The sequence below is a fragment of the Hevea brasiliensis genome, chromosome 6, assembly GCF_030052815.1.
Source record: "Hevea brasiliensis isolate MT/VB/25A 57/8 chromosome 6, ASM3005281v1, whole genome shotgun sequence".
Classification (NCBI taxonomy): domain Eukaryota; kingdom Viridiplantae; phylum Streptophyta; class Magnoliopsida; order Malpighiales; family Euphorbiaceae; genus Hevea; species Hevea brasiliensis.
The window spans coordinates 9945190-9960054 of NC_079498.1; the positions used below are offsets into that span (position 1 = coordinate 9945190).

Consider the following 14865-nt stretch of genomic DNA (forward strand, 5'->3'; position numbering starts at 1 on the left):
TTTTTTGGAATCGACTCAGACGACTCAGACTTTGATACTCTTAATCTGTCCACAACCCCATGATAAAAGTTAAAGTCTGATGCTTTGTCAGTCAATTATGTAATAAGTGTCTTTCTTTATTTTGCTTACTTTAAGAGTGTCGGTAGCCAGTTTCTAACCGGTTGCCTGTAATCCTAAGAGCCTCCAAGCCTATATAAGGAGTTGCTCTCTTCAGTTGTATTCAGACTCAGTTTTCTTTTAATAATATTCTCTAAAGTTTCTCTTCTATGGCTTTCTAAACCTTTCTCTTTCTCTCTTAAAACCTTTGAACGTGTATCATACTCTTATAATCAGAGATACGTATGCTCTACACTTGCCTCTCTGAGAGGATCCTGTGTATCAGAAACATCTTTATTTTGATATTAGGTTCGACGGTCCCGTTATCACATATATAATGTACAAAAGGGGACAGCCAGAGAGTACTTATGGAGAGGGAATAGGCATAGCATGAATACATTATGTGTGTGGTAAGGGCTCCCGGCTTATCTTGGTTAATAATAATAATAATAATAATAATAATAATAATAATAATATTGCATGTAAATTTTCAATATGTAACAACAATTGATTGTTGTAAAAGAAAATAAATTCATAGAATTATAATTTCTCCTTATACTTTTAAATTTACAATTTTTCTCGACTAATTTTGATTTTTTTGAAAGCACTTTTTTATTACTTTATTGTCAATGCCATAAAAGATACGTTTCAATGTCTGTAATCAAAGAATAATTCAACAACTATCTCCCATTTGATTCTGAACTTAAGTTTTTACAATCCTCATTCTGAAAAATACCCTTTTAACACTTACAGCTATGATAGATAATATCAAGGTCAATTTCAATAGCAAACAAACTACTAGATTTTTTATATATTACATGTTAATTATCAAAATAATAAGTATAATAATTATTAATTTAAATGCTAATTCTACAAGTATAATAATTGTTAAAACAATAAATCCAAATTTATTAAATATGATTAGTTATCCTATTAAATACTAATATAAGTACCACGCCAACATATTTTAATAATCCACCGGTTGATATTATTTAAACCTAATCTATACACTTTAATAGATGATTTAATAGGTTCAAACTTTAAAAGGATGATTTTAATTCATTTATTAATTGTTTTTTTTTTTTTTTGTGATTCTACTTCAATTTTTTTTTTTTAAATCACAGAAGCTTTCAAAAGAGCAAAAGAAAATTCTTAATTTTAGTATAAACAAGCCGGTTATACATATAACATTTAGTTTAATTAACTGATTAAATATTTTTAATTTTTAACTTTTATTATTTATTTTTATTCATATTTGTTAATAATTAATAACTCCATCCCACTATATTTTAATTTTTAATTATTTTGAGTCAATTAATAATATTTGAAAATAAATTATGTATATGTGATATCATTCAAGATCCAGAAAAGAAAAAAAAGGGAAAATACTTGTTGATAACTAAGGCACATATCAAGGCATTAGTAAAAGCATATACAATAGAACAAACAATACACAGGTACCAAATCCTTACATTTTGCCCATACATGCACACCTATATACCTATATTAATATTGCTTTTCTGCTTAAAAGAGAAGACAACAGTCTTTCGTCTTGTAAGTTAACAAACAAGAGATCTTTAGAAAAATATAAATAGAACTAAAAATATAAGTAGAACTTTATTAACTCTGCAAGGCTTTAGAAAGGAAACATGGTAGCTAGCCATCTGACTTCTTTAGTAAGTTGTTCTCCTGAAACTTAAGAAAGATATTAAAAAGATTAGTCAATATGGGCAACAAAAGGAGGAGAAATACCAATTGAGCAAATATATAAATATATTAATAAGATTCATAAACTAATATAAAATTATTTCAATATAATGATTTGATAGATAACTCGAATAAAATAACTTGAACTCCAAAAAATATGAAGCCACCAAACTTTTTTGATACTTCCAAATACACTAGCTAAATAAGGAAAGAGTTATCAACAAAAATATAAATTAATTTTATTAGTTACTTTAAAAGACAAATACTTTAGAAAATTTCACTTTACTTGCCTTTCTTTATTCATAGATCCGAACTCCAAGAAAAATACTTCTAATCAAATGCAGTTCTTTAACAACATCTCTCATGCTCATTCTATCTTTGGGTGATTCTGCTGAACAGGCTACTCCAACTTTGAATACTGAAAGCAAGCAATCTTTCTCTTTACTGATACTTGTTTGGCTTAGGTTCCCATTATTCCTGGGCTCTGTTTCTGCATATATTTCGATTTGCTCTTCGGTTTCAGCATTTCTTGTTGGTGTTTCTTCCATTCCTCTTGAGAGAAGGGTTGGGCATGTGATCTGCGAAAGTCTTTTTGGCAGTGCATCCTTCACAAAGTTGTGTAGATTTAAAAGGTCTCCAAATATTTTATCTGTTGGCCTTTTTCCTGAGAACATCTCCAATACAAGGATCCCATAACTATATACATCTCCCTCTTTTGATACAGTTCCACCCATTGCATACTCTGCATGTTATAGAATTTATTCAGTTAATTTATAAACATGGACATCATTATCGTGACACTCAAAAGACTATCAATTGGTAAGCTAACAAACTAAAATAGAAAAACCAAATAATTGAAGAGCACATTTACATTTAACTGATTGACTCCATACCAAATTGATTACATTTGACACTATAATATAAGAAATTGTATATATAACTTAAAAAATTAAAAAAAAATTATTACAAATAAAAAAAAACAAAAGTTTACTTTTTGTCATCATTAACTAAAAGATAGAACTAGATTAGATGTAATTACCAGGAGGCGCATAGCCAATGGTTCCTCTTATTCCAATTGAGCTGGTTTGAGTTTGAGATGCATCATTGGTGTTCAAGAAGAGTTTAGCCAAACCAAAATCACTTAAATGTGCAACCATCTCATCATCAAGAAGAACATTACTGGGCTTCAAGTCACAATGAATAATTGGAATTTCGCAAAGGTCATGGACGTAATGCAGTGCAGATGCCACATCAATTGCAATAGTCAGTCTTTGAAAAAAATTCAAATGTCTTGACTGATTATTGTTGTGGATATCGTGATGCAACCACTTCTCCAAGCTTCCATTACCCATGAATTCATATACTAGAGCTTTGAAGTCATTCTGCTTATAATCAATGCTAGAGCAATACGTAAACAGCTTAACTAGATTCCGATGCCTCACTGTCCTTAACACTTTGCACTCGGCGACGAAGCTTTTTGAAGCACCCTTTGTTCCAAGTTTGAGCACCTTAATAGCCACAGGTCTTTCCATTTGATTGAGAAATCCTTTATACACAGAACCAAAGTTGCCGGATCCAATTAAGTTGTCAGCAGAGAATCCACTAGTTGCATCATAAAGATCCTTGTAAGACACCTTTACAAGGCGATCCAGTTCTTTGAGTGCATCAGACGAACTCTTTTTTGATACTTTCCTTCGATAAGCAAGCATGGAGGCTAACATCAATAGGACACAAAAAATCACACAAGGAATTATGATTGCTAACTTAATAGCAATGGACTTTCCCTTCTTCATTGCTTTCGTCGGGCATTTTGGTTGATGGAGTTTTGGCACACCACCACAAAGTTTATTATTACCTATCAATGAAATTGCACTTGCATTTCTGAAAACTCCGTTGATTGGAATCTCACCCATAAGATCATTAAAAGAAAGATTTAAATATGATAGATAATGTAAACTTTGCAGGTCTTTTGGAATTTCACCAGTGAGATTGTTCCGCGAAAGATCTAATCCCTGGAGTCCCTTCAAGGAAGACAGAGATGAAGGAATGATTCCTTGGAAAGAATTTTCTTGCATAAAGAGATATTCCAAACTTGAACAAGACCCAATGGTTCCAGGAATTTCTCCGGAAAGCATGTTTCCTGATACATCCAGCTCATTTATATTTGTTAGCTTTCCCACGTCTACTGGCAGGACACCAGTTAGTGAATTATATGACAAGTCTAAGTACAGAGACAAGGAACGAAGATGGAAAACCTCCTTTGGTATAGATCCATTGAGGTTGTTTCCTGAAATATCCAATTTTTGCAAGCTCTGGCAATTCCTTATACTTTCTGGAATATTTCCTTCCAAATTATTGCGTGAAATGGAAAGCAGAGATAGTTGAGTGAGATTGCCTATAAAGGATGGGATCTGACCTGACAATCTATTTCCATACAAAAACAAATTTTGAAGTTTTCTCAATTTTCCCACCCAAGAAGGGATGACTCCAGTGAAAAGATTTCCCTCCATGGCCAATAAAATTAAGTTGATGAGATTCTCTAATGCTTCAGGAATAGTTCCTCTGATTTGATTATTTCCAAAATATAGCTTCTCAAGTTGAACTGACAGATTGGCTATAGAGTTGGGCAAAACACCTCCAAATTTATTTATATCAAAACCTAATTCTTGCAGATTGCTGCAATTTTTCAAAGATGTTAAAAAATCCAAATCATTTGTGGAATTATACCCTAGATTATTATCGGAAACGGTTAGCCTAAAAAGACTTTGTAAATTTCCCAGACAATTCGGTACTTGTCCTTCAAAATTATTTATGGAAAGATCAAGTAGTTCCAGTTGGGATGCATTGCAAAAGGAATTTGGAATTGACCCAGAAAACAAATTATCTCCAATACCAATCCGTTGGAGATTTGGGAGAGTAATCCCTATGTTGTTTGGTAGGCTACCCCTAAACTTGTTTTCCGCAATTGAGAATTCATTAAGAGACGAAATATTGAAAAAGGATGAAGGAAATATACCAGATAGTTTATTGCCCATAACAGCAAAAAATTCTAAGCCTGTTAATTGGCCAAATTCATGTGGAATATTTCCCTCCAACTCCATCCATGCTGCACTAAGGATAGCAAGCGATGAAAGATTGCCAAGGGAAGCTGGAAATTTTCCATTTACATTGTTTATGCACATCAGAAGCACTTCAAGCATTTCCAAAGAACCAAGCTCTGCAGGGATTTTTCCAGTTAGATAATTGTTTTGCAGGTTGATGAGCCAGAGATGGGAACAACGAGTCAAATTGACTGGAATTTCACCTTGTATTGCGTTGTTTTGGAGATTGAATGCTTGCAATCGAAACAAATTACCAACTTCCTGTGGAATTTGACCATTGAAAATGTTGTTTCGGAGGTTTAGGACTCTTAAAAAACTCAAATTGCCAATATATGGAGATATGGATCCAGTCAAATTCTGGCCTTTTAACACCATTGAAGTGACTCTCTGGTGACGGCGACTACAAGTAATTCCATACCATTGGCAAAAAGGGAGAGAATGATTCCATGAGTTGAAGATTTGATATGGATCACTGGATATCCTTGCTTTGAATTTGAGCAAAGCCAGTTGATCAGTCTCATTTGCTAAAGAATGGACATGCATGAATTGGAGGTTTGAAGAAAGGAAAATCACAAGTTGAAGATAAACGAGAAAAATCTCAAAAATCTTCATTTGGTTTGGTGTGAGAGTGGGCTGGTGCTGGGAGAATTACTTAGCATTGGTTATATACAAAAATGGATGACGATTTGCTGATTAATCTCTAAACTGTCCCAAGGGTTGGGCAAGACACGTACACAGGGGATCAAAATGTGGAAAAAAGAATCAAAATTACTATAACTTGTCCCATGGATTGGACAATAAATAATTTATAACATGAATGACTTTATAATTGGCATGGAATTTGAGTGATTTTTCTTTATATTTATGTTATTTTTTTTCTATATTAAATACATAAAATTTTTATGTTTTAAGGACACAAGCACAACACTATACTTATAAGATTATATATATATATATATATATATATATATATATATATATATATATATATATATATATATATATATTGGAAATATCTCTATAACTTAAAAAGAATGAAATCAAACCTGAATTGTAATTAGACTTGAAAGTTTCATATTGCCACTAAATTGAAATAAAAATTGAGGTCTGCAGTAATAGTCGAAAGTACGAGTTTATGTGGTATGGACCAATATAAATTATTTTTTGCCCTTTGCGGTGGTAATATATGCACGAAACACACTGATATATTAGGGTTTAAGAGTTCTGAGTGATTATATCTTGTTCTCTCATCTCGTCTTACCGTGAACGTAAATCTTATATTATTCTTCTTTTATTTATACTATGTGATTACATAATTATGTGTGTTTTATATTTGCGTGCCCATTTTAACAATTGGTTATTCCATATTGGTTTTCTTGCAATTTGGGGAAAATTTGTTGCCCTTATGTGGTAGATTTGGGGAAGCCTGTAATCATCTTTTTATGGTGGGCCCTTTTAATAGAAATTCTGGCGCTTCTTATGATGGTGCAGGGTTTCATGGTGTATCCCTTCTGAAATTTCATCTTTCTTCAGTCAATGGAGATTTCTGGCTAAAGGATATTTTCAGAAGGATTTTTGGATGTGCTTATTTAATGTTGTGGTTTGGACCATCTGGACTTTAAGGAGTGAAGTTTTCTATATGAATGCTTAACCTTGTTTTATTGAAGCCCGTTGCCTTTTTTCTACAAAGTCTCAGTCTAGATCTTAAGCAAATATCCTCACTTCCCTTGCTTGGGTCTTCATCTTAGCCAAACCGCTGTCTGCATCCTTCGGTGGGTCAATATGCATGCCTAACGCAACATTGGCTTCTCCTCAGTCGGGTCAGCTTATGGAACCTGGGCCTGACCGTTATGTCCTGGATTGGGGGCTCAAGCACGGGTCCTTGGTTTTTGACACATTTCTATCTCCTCATTTCTGCTTTTTGTGCCATGAACACAAACATGTACAGTGATCTAACTTAGAATGTGAGCGTCTATGTAAAGTAGAAATCAAATTAGAACTCCACATTCCTGGTTCAATCAAGATAAAATGAACCATTTAATCTAATATTCTATTTCAGTTGTTTACCTTCAAGGATCAATTTTGACATGGGCTGAACTATACATGCGTATTGCAAGATTTGTTTAATTTAGTTGTGTGTGTGTATATATATATATATATATATATATATATATATATATATATATATAATTCTTACATTAATATGAACCTCGAGACTGGTACTGCCAATGTTGAGGTCCATTGAAAATAGTGAGGGAAAATGAAAGAAGTAAAGTTTGCATCATCTTCATAAATGTTGGATATTTCTAACTTGTCCAGTGGGTTGGGCAGGAAATAATTTTCAATGGAAATAACGTGAAAGAGAGTTGTGGAAAAAGAAAACAAAATTATTATAACTTCCCTGAATTGGGCAAGAATTAATACGATGATTGACTTCATAATTGGTTTGGAATTTTAGTTATTGTACAGTTGCTCGGTGACAAAGCATCATCACAAGGACCACAAGTACACCAATCTCAAACCTTGTTGATCCGTTTGGATTCCTTGAAATTTGTTAAAGCTTAAAGTATGATTATTAATTGTGTCAGCTTTAAAGTTGCTTCATATTGATAAAGAAATATTAAATGTGACAACTTTGCATAAAGCTAATAATATTCATACATTATATAATGTTCATTTAAAAACAGAATAGAATCATTACGTGGTAAAATTAATTACAATCCATGGAAGACAATATCTCCTTTGAATTCTAGTTTAATAATTTATTATTTTTCAAATATTTAATCAAGTTTCTATCAAAATTATAAGAGGAATAATAATTATTTTAATTCGTAATTATGTTTTTGGTTGTTATCTTTAGCTTAGCATGTATTGTTTTTAGGCACTATTACTTGGATGAAGCTTTAAATCAGTATATTTGTTGCCAACAAATCACTCTCAGAAACCTGCTCTCTGGTAGCTAATGCGTGCTCAAATCCCAATTGATAAATCACTGTACAAACATAATCAACAATTATAGATTGAAATTAAGAACTAACCGAAATTTGAAGAGTGAATTATTGAGAGGGTTTTTTTTTTTTTTTTTTTTTTTCTGTGATTCATAGTATCAGTAGTTGGGATTACATATCTTACATAGAGAAAATAGAAAAATTAAAGAGTGAATATAAGTAGATGGATTCTTTGTGATTAATAATATCTGTCCTTATGTTTAAGTTTTTATTTATGTTTTTACGATTGCATTGAATTAACTAATGCTTTATATATATATATATATATTGTAAAATTAATTGTCATGAAAAATCTTATATAGTTCGATATTTAAAAATATGTTATTTTAAATAATATATCAAAAATATGAAATAAATTATTAAATGTAATAGCTATTGAACTAATATATTTATAATTTGCATAAAAATTGACATATGATATTTGAAAATAAAAAATAAAGTTTAATTATTTAATTAAATATTTTTAACCAATAATAACTTGACTTGGGGGGCATTTAATTTAAAAATAATAATAAACGGATTCCAGAGATTTTCCAGTTCTTTGTTTCTTTCTGCTTTATGCTCTCTTTGGTAACTAAGAAAGTGCAGAAAAATAAATCAATGTTGTTATATTCTGTTTATTTTCCGGATTATATTCTGGTTTATACTCTATTTCCGGTTAGTGGCAAATGCAGTCATAATTAATTCATTTAATTTCTAGAGTATTATATGATAATGTAGTTTTTCTGTATAAAACGAGAAGTTAAATAAATCATTAGCATTGTATAGTGCTTTATATATAGTGCTTAAAAATTATTTATTTTATTTAATTTCTTTGCTTTGGTTGAATAATAATAATAATAATAATAATAATAATAATAATAATAATAATGCTGATGACTGGACTTGTTTTGTGGTTTGTGGGTAAAAATTTTTGTTGTGATTGAGTGCTTGAAAATTCAAATTAGTTAGATAGGTTTCTCCAACGTGCCAAGGCGCTTGCTGATGAGTTAGGGGCTGCCGGTCGTCCACTCTCCCCTACTGAATTCAATGCGATAATCTACCGCAATATTGGCAATGAGTTTCATGGAATTATTACTACTCTCAAACTTCATCCAGATCCTATTCAGTTTCATGAGTTACATGGTCAGCTGGTTGCCCATGAGATTCTTATTCAAAGTGCTCATGACTTATCTACTACAAATACAGTTCTCAAGCAACCATCTTCCAAACCACTGCTTCCCACTCCTTTAGTGCCACCTTTCTTTCGCCCACAATATTATAGCAATCAAGCACGATCTCAATTTGGCTCTCGTCCTCAGGTCCCTGCCAAATATGTGGATTCACTCCGCTGCTACATGTTGCCAATGCTGTGCTTCCTCATGGCCATGATATAATGGTGGCTTTTTTGGTTCTCAACCTCATCCATCTACAAATTACTCATATGGTGGATCCTCGAGACAGCCCATCAGTTGGTTCCCCGATACAGCAGCCAATTTTCATGTCACTCCTGATCTTACAACCTTAAGTGCTACCAATGAATGTCATGGATTAGATCAACTTCATGTCAGTAATGGCAAAGGATTGCCCATATCTCACACTGGTACTACCTTACTTCATTCCTGGCACGGTCCTCTATATTTAAATCATGTTCTACATGTCCCTAATAGATTTAAAAATGTCATTCCTATAAGAAATTGTGCTTAAATTTAAATTAAAGGAATAAGCTAATTAGAATGCTAAAATTTAAAAATATTAAAAATGAAATTCAAAATTAAAATTGATATTTGAGGAATTTAAGCTAAATCAAATAATTAATTAAACTAATTAAACTAGATGACAAAAATTTAAACTAAAATTGCAAATTATAGATTTGGGATGACTTAAATCTAACTTCAATAAAAATTAAAGTGATTCTAGAGATAGAGTTTTCCAATATTACTTATATGTGGTTTATCCCTACTTTAGCCAAACACATGAGATTTGCAATTTTGAAGGAAATCAATTCTTAATTCTTTGAAACCTTTCTCAAGCATTTTATAGTTGGTTTTTATCAAATCAAACTATGTTTTCACGGTATTTCAAACATGATAAAAACACATTTAAAGCTCTAATTGATTTTTAAACTCCTCTTAATGTAACACCCCTTACCCGTCTACAGTATATCCGAGTAAGATATGTCACACGGTATACCGAAACACTCTATTTTATCTTAATCATTTTTATTCTTCCTTAATTAATTTTTATCATAGTTTTGAATATAACTTGTGAAATATAATTCATTTAAGTCATTTATTGAAATTATAATTTATTTGAGGTTCCGAAAATTTTATAGAAAATCCGACAGAGTACCGGCTAAAAATGGAGAAAACAGTTCTTCGAAACCTGTGAAAAACACTTCCAATATTTTCAATCAATCCCAAACTCCATTTCATCAACAAAATCTCAATATGTTTTTCAACAACATTTCCATTTCTCAATCATTCATCTCATATGATAATCATGTAAAAGTCATAAATAAATGTTCACTTTTTCATTCATAAATACAATTTCTACTATTTACATTAATACCAAAATACATTACATAAGTTTTAATTACATATGAGAAAATAAAAGTTAATTACAAAATATCAAAATAAAACCTAGTGTCCTACCAATGCACTGATGACAGTGAGGTGACACGGACACTATGCAGAGCTGCAGGAGGTCTCACCCAGTCTGTGGTCTACTGGGCTCTTGGTCAGTATCTCCAGAACCTACGCGTGGCAAAAGCAACGCGCTAAGCAATAATGCTTAGTGGTGCCAATAATAAAATAAAAAAAAATAACAGAAAATAAATATACAGTGAATGCATCGATGTCTTATTGCAAATAAATTTTCGATGAGTATTTGTAATCTTACTTATTTTGTACTTGTTATATTCATTATTTCATTAAATTTATCCACTTTCATTTTTGGTTGCCCAAGTAACCTATCTTCGACATCGGATGGATAAACGGGTAAACTGGCACTGGGTATCAAGTACCTCGGGCCGTCACACCATCGGTCACATATGTGTCTCCCGGTGTGCAACAGAACAGCTAATAAGCTGTAATAACATTAGGCACAAGGCCAAGTATCAACATAATGTCAGAATGGCTAAAAGTCATGAAATCGCAAAATGACATAATGCCATGTGCAATACTGCTAACTGAACCCTATTGGCATGCCAAACAATCCAAACCAATCTTGTTAGGTATACTAGGGCATTTGATACTTTTGAATTTTTCAATTTTTGAATTTCAAGTTTTGGTGTTACTATTCCCTTCATTAGTCAACAAAAATATTGACTTTTGCATAGAAAATAGGTACATTGGTTTTAACACTCCCAACATACCACATTTTGCATTCAAAATTTGTTGGTATTAGTTACCAATACCATTTCTAAGCTTAAAATTAATGGAGCAGAATTTTCAATTTTCATACCCTATTTTTATTGTTCCATTAGTTACTGTTGCAGTGGGAATTTGGGAAAATGATAAACATGAAAGTTGTTCCTTATTTTGTCTAGTTGAATTTCTTTTTTTGAATCACTCCATTTGGAGTTTTATAGCTCAAGTTATGGTCCAAAAACCACAACTGGCCGGATTGGAATTTTTCTGGACTGACCATATCTACAGTGTAGTGAACAGTGAATGCAATTCCCTTGTTGGATAGGTTCTGGTCATAATTTGGGGTGGGTTTCTTCATGAAAGTTGTTGGTCTATATCTTATCTTATTGCTGGTAAAATTTCAGGTCAATTGGGCCATTCTACACTGAGTTATGGCCAAATGAATAATCACTGTTCATTTAGTCATTCTGCAGAAACAGGTTGCAGGACACCTGGATTGGGGCAAGTTTTTGGTCCACTTGGTTTGGTCTTATGAGCATGGTTTCTTCACCAAAGTTGTGCCATTATGTGTCTAGTTTCATGTCCAATTGACCAAACACCAATTGAACCTCTACAATTCAAGTTATGGCTGCCCAAACCTGCTGGACTCATGTCCAATTCTGCAGGTCACCTAGGGCAGCCACACTAAACCTAAATCCTATCACTAAACACACTTCATTTCTTGTTTACCAATAGCCAAATGGTCATTAATTGACCATTAAAACTTTAGTTTATGTCCATTTTCATCCACCACCAAAATTAAATTTCAAAACCCTAACCCTAATTGACCAAGCCTCCAATTCATGCATCTTACTCCTAATTTGCTATACTAATCATATAATTTATAAGAGGGGCAGCTAATATGTCACTTTAAACCAAAGAATTCTCCTAACTCTAACTCATGTCAAGGCTGCCAAAATTTCATGGAATATAACCATGCTTCATTAATTCAATTTTTATCAAATTTTCAACTTAACTTAGCTCAAATTCATGATTAGAAAGATGTAAAAGCAAAGAATATGGCACTAACCTTAGTAGGGCAGAATTTTCTCTTGTTAATTCTTCACTTTCTTTTGTTTTCTTGGATGCCAAACACCTTCCCAAGTGGTGTAGATAAATTTTAATGAAGGTATCTTAGGGTTTGGTGGAGAGAAATCAAGGTTTTGGGAGAGAAAAATGAAAGAAATTTTTTAAATGGATGAGAGGAGTTCCGGCTGGTTTTTGGGAAGAAGAAGAAGACAGATTTTTCTTTCCAATTTTGCCTCATTTAACTCTTTTTAATTGGCTTGGTGAGTTGTGATTGGTGGAGACCTAACTAATGACATCATGTGATGTCATAATTCCACTTTTCTTTCATTTTTTTTTCTTTTCTTTTCTACTCATTTTCAATTCAATTTTTAGCAATATTTATTCATATTTTAGATCATAATAATTATTTACTTAACTGGACAAGTCGGCCAAAAATCGCCTCTGAAGGCGAAATGACCAAAATGCCCTCCGTTTGGCTTAACGGGTCAAAATTGTCTATACCGATTGAAAAATTTTTCTAAATATTTTCTTAGCATTCTAATGCCATAGGAACCTCAATGACCCTTCTCTGGAGTCCCAAAAATTATTTTATGAATTTTTCCCCCGGTCTAGGGCTCCTAGTTGCGAGAACCGCAACTTCCCACTTGGTTACCCATCGCTAGGGCACCGGCTCATTTAACTTGGTTGTATTTTATTTCTAAAATTTTTCCTAAATTTTTCTTATTAATATTTGAGTTAATTATGGTTTCTCACTTTAATTTAAATATTTTTCTGAACGTTCTAGTCGATCCGACATCGGTCACCGAACGATAGAATGTCTGAGTTGCTACAGGGAGGGTGTTACAACTCTTCCCCTCTAATTTAAATTTCGTCCTCGAAATTTACCTGATGCAAACAGTTGAGGGAACTGTTACCTCATCGTTTCTTCACTTTCCCAAGTTGCCTCTTCGGTGTTGTGGTGCCTCCAAAGCACTTTCACCAGTGGAATCTGCTTATTCCTCAACTCTTTCACTTCCCGAGCCAGGATCCGTATGGGTTCTTCTTCATATGTCAAATCCTGTTGTACTTCAATTTCTTCCATGGAGATGACATGTAAAGGATCTGAGCGATATCTTCTTTGCATAGATATGTGGAACACATTGTGGATCTTGTCCAGCTCTGGTGGTAAAGCTAGCCTATAGGACACTGGACCCACACGTTCAATGATTTCATATGGGCCAATGAACCTAGGGCTTAACTTACCTTTTCTTCCAAACCTCAGTACCTTTTTTCACGGTGACACCTTGAGGAACACTTTATCGCCAACCGCATATTCTATTTCTTTTCTCTTCAAGTCGGCATAGGATTTACATGCATGCGAGGCAACCTTGATTGGCTTTGATTAGTTTTACTTTCTCCTCGATCTATTTCACTGTGTCCGCCCTACCGGTTTGTCTTCGCCCAATTCAGTCCTGCTGAGTTCTACATTTTCTCCCATACGATTGCTTCATACGGGGCCATTTGGATGCTAGCTTGGTAGCTATTGTTGTATGCAAATTCGCGATGGGAGGTATCTATCCCAACTTCCTCAAACTCAATGACACAACTCCTCAAAGATATCCTCAAGGACTGACATATATTTCATGTTATTATTATCATTTTAGTTCAATATTTGTATTAATTCAATTGGTTCAATTGTTTACTGGATTACTCTTTACGATTGCCCATCCGTTCGAGGATGGAAAGGCATCTTTGAAGTGGAGTTGTGTACCCAAGGACTCATGCAACTTCTTCTAAAATCTCGATGTAAACCTTGGGTCTCGATCGGATATGATGGAAAGTGGAATTCCATGCGATCTAACTATCTCAGCGATATACACCGCTAACTTCTCCGGTGAGTAGTTAGTCCTAATCGCGAGAAAGTGTCTTGACCGTCAATCTATCCACTATCACCCATCTTGCATCATGTTTCTTCCGGGTGAGAGGTAGACCACTTATAAAATCCATGGTGACCGATCCCATTTCCATTCGGTATGCGTATAGGTCAGAGCAAACCTGATGGAACTTGATGTTCTGCCTTGACTTGCTGACATGTCAAGCATTTAGTCACATAGTCAGCTATGTCCTTCTTCATACTAGGCCACCAATACTGAAGTTTCAGATCATGATACATTTTTGTACTTCTTGGGTGCATAGCATAAACACTGGCATGTGCCTCTTTCAGAATATTGGCTTTTAATTCCCCATTATCTGGTACACATACTCTTCCTTTGTAGTATAGACACCCATCTGCTTTCACTTCATAGTCGGTTGCTTTCCCTTATAGGATTTTTCTCATAATAGCCTTTAGCTTCTCATCTACCTTTTGCCCATCTAAAATCTGCTGTAACAGGTTTGGCCTCACTTGCAACTCAGCCAAAATAGCTCCATCTCGAACCAAAGTTAGACGGGCATTCAATGATCTCAAAGCTGTGATGGATTTTCTACTCAAAGCATCTGCAACTACATTTGCTTTCCCAGGATGGTAGTCAATTACACAATCATAGTCCTTCAGGA

At 33.4% G+C, this 14865-nt stretch overlaps 1 protein-coding gene across 6 annotated transcripts; it reads right to left on the reverse strand.

Moving 5' to 3' along the window:
* Positions 1-1485: 1485 nt before the first annotated feature.
* On the reverse strand, positions 1486-5631 carry LOC110660235 (putative receptor-like protein kinase At3g47110). 6 transcript variants are annotated; one of them, XM_058148377.1, is made up of 5 exons: positions 5267-5336; positions 5108-5165; positions 2843-5020; positions 2094-2545; positions 1486-1791 (listed from the first exon to the last, which is right to left on the reverse strand). In XM_058148377.1, exons 3-4 carry the CDS (start codon positions 5001-5003, stop codon positions 2100-2102), a joined length of 2607 nt encoding a protein of 868 aa, XP_058004360.1. In that variant the 5' UTR covers positions 5004-5020; positions 5108-5165; positions 5267-5336; the 3' UTR covers positions 1486-1791; positions 2094-2099. The 6 variants fall into 6 exon arrangements, with proteins under 6 accessions (XP_058004360.1, XP_058004359.1, XP_058004362.1 ...); XM_058148376.1 differs by having other exon boundaries at positions 5108-5630; XM_058148379.1 differs by having other exon boundaries at positions 2843-3658; positions 4820-5626.
* Positions 5632-14865: the final 9234 nt, after the last annotated feature.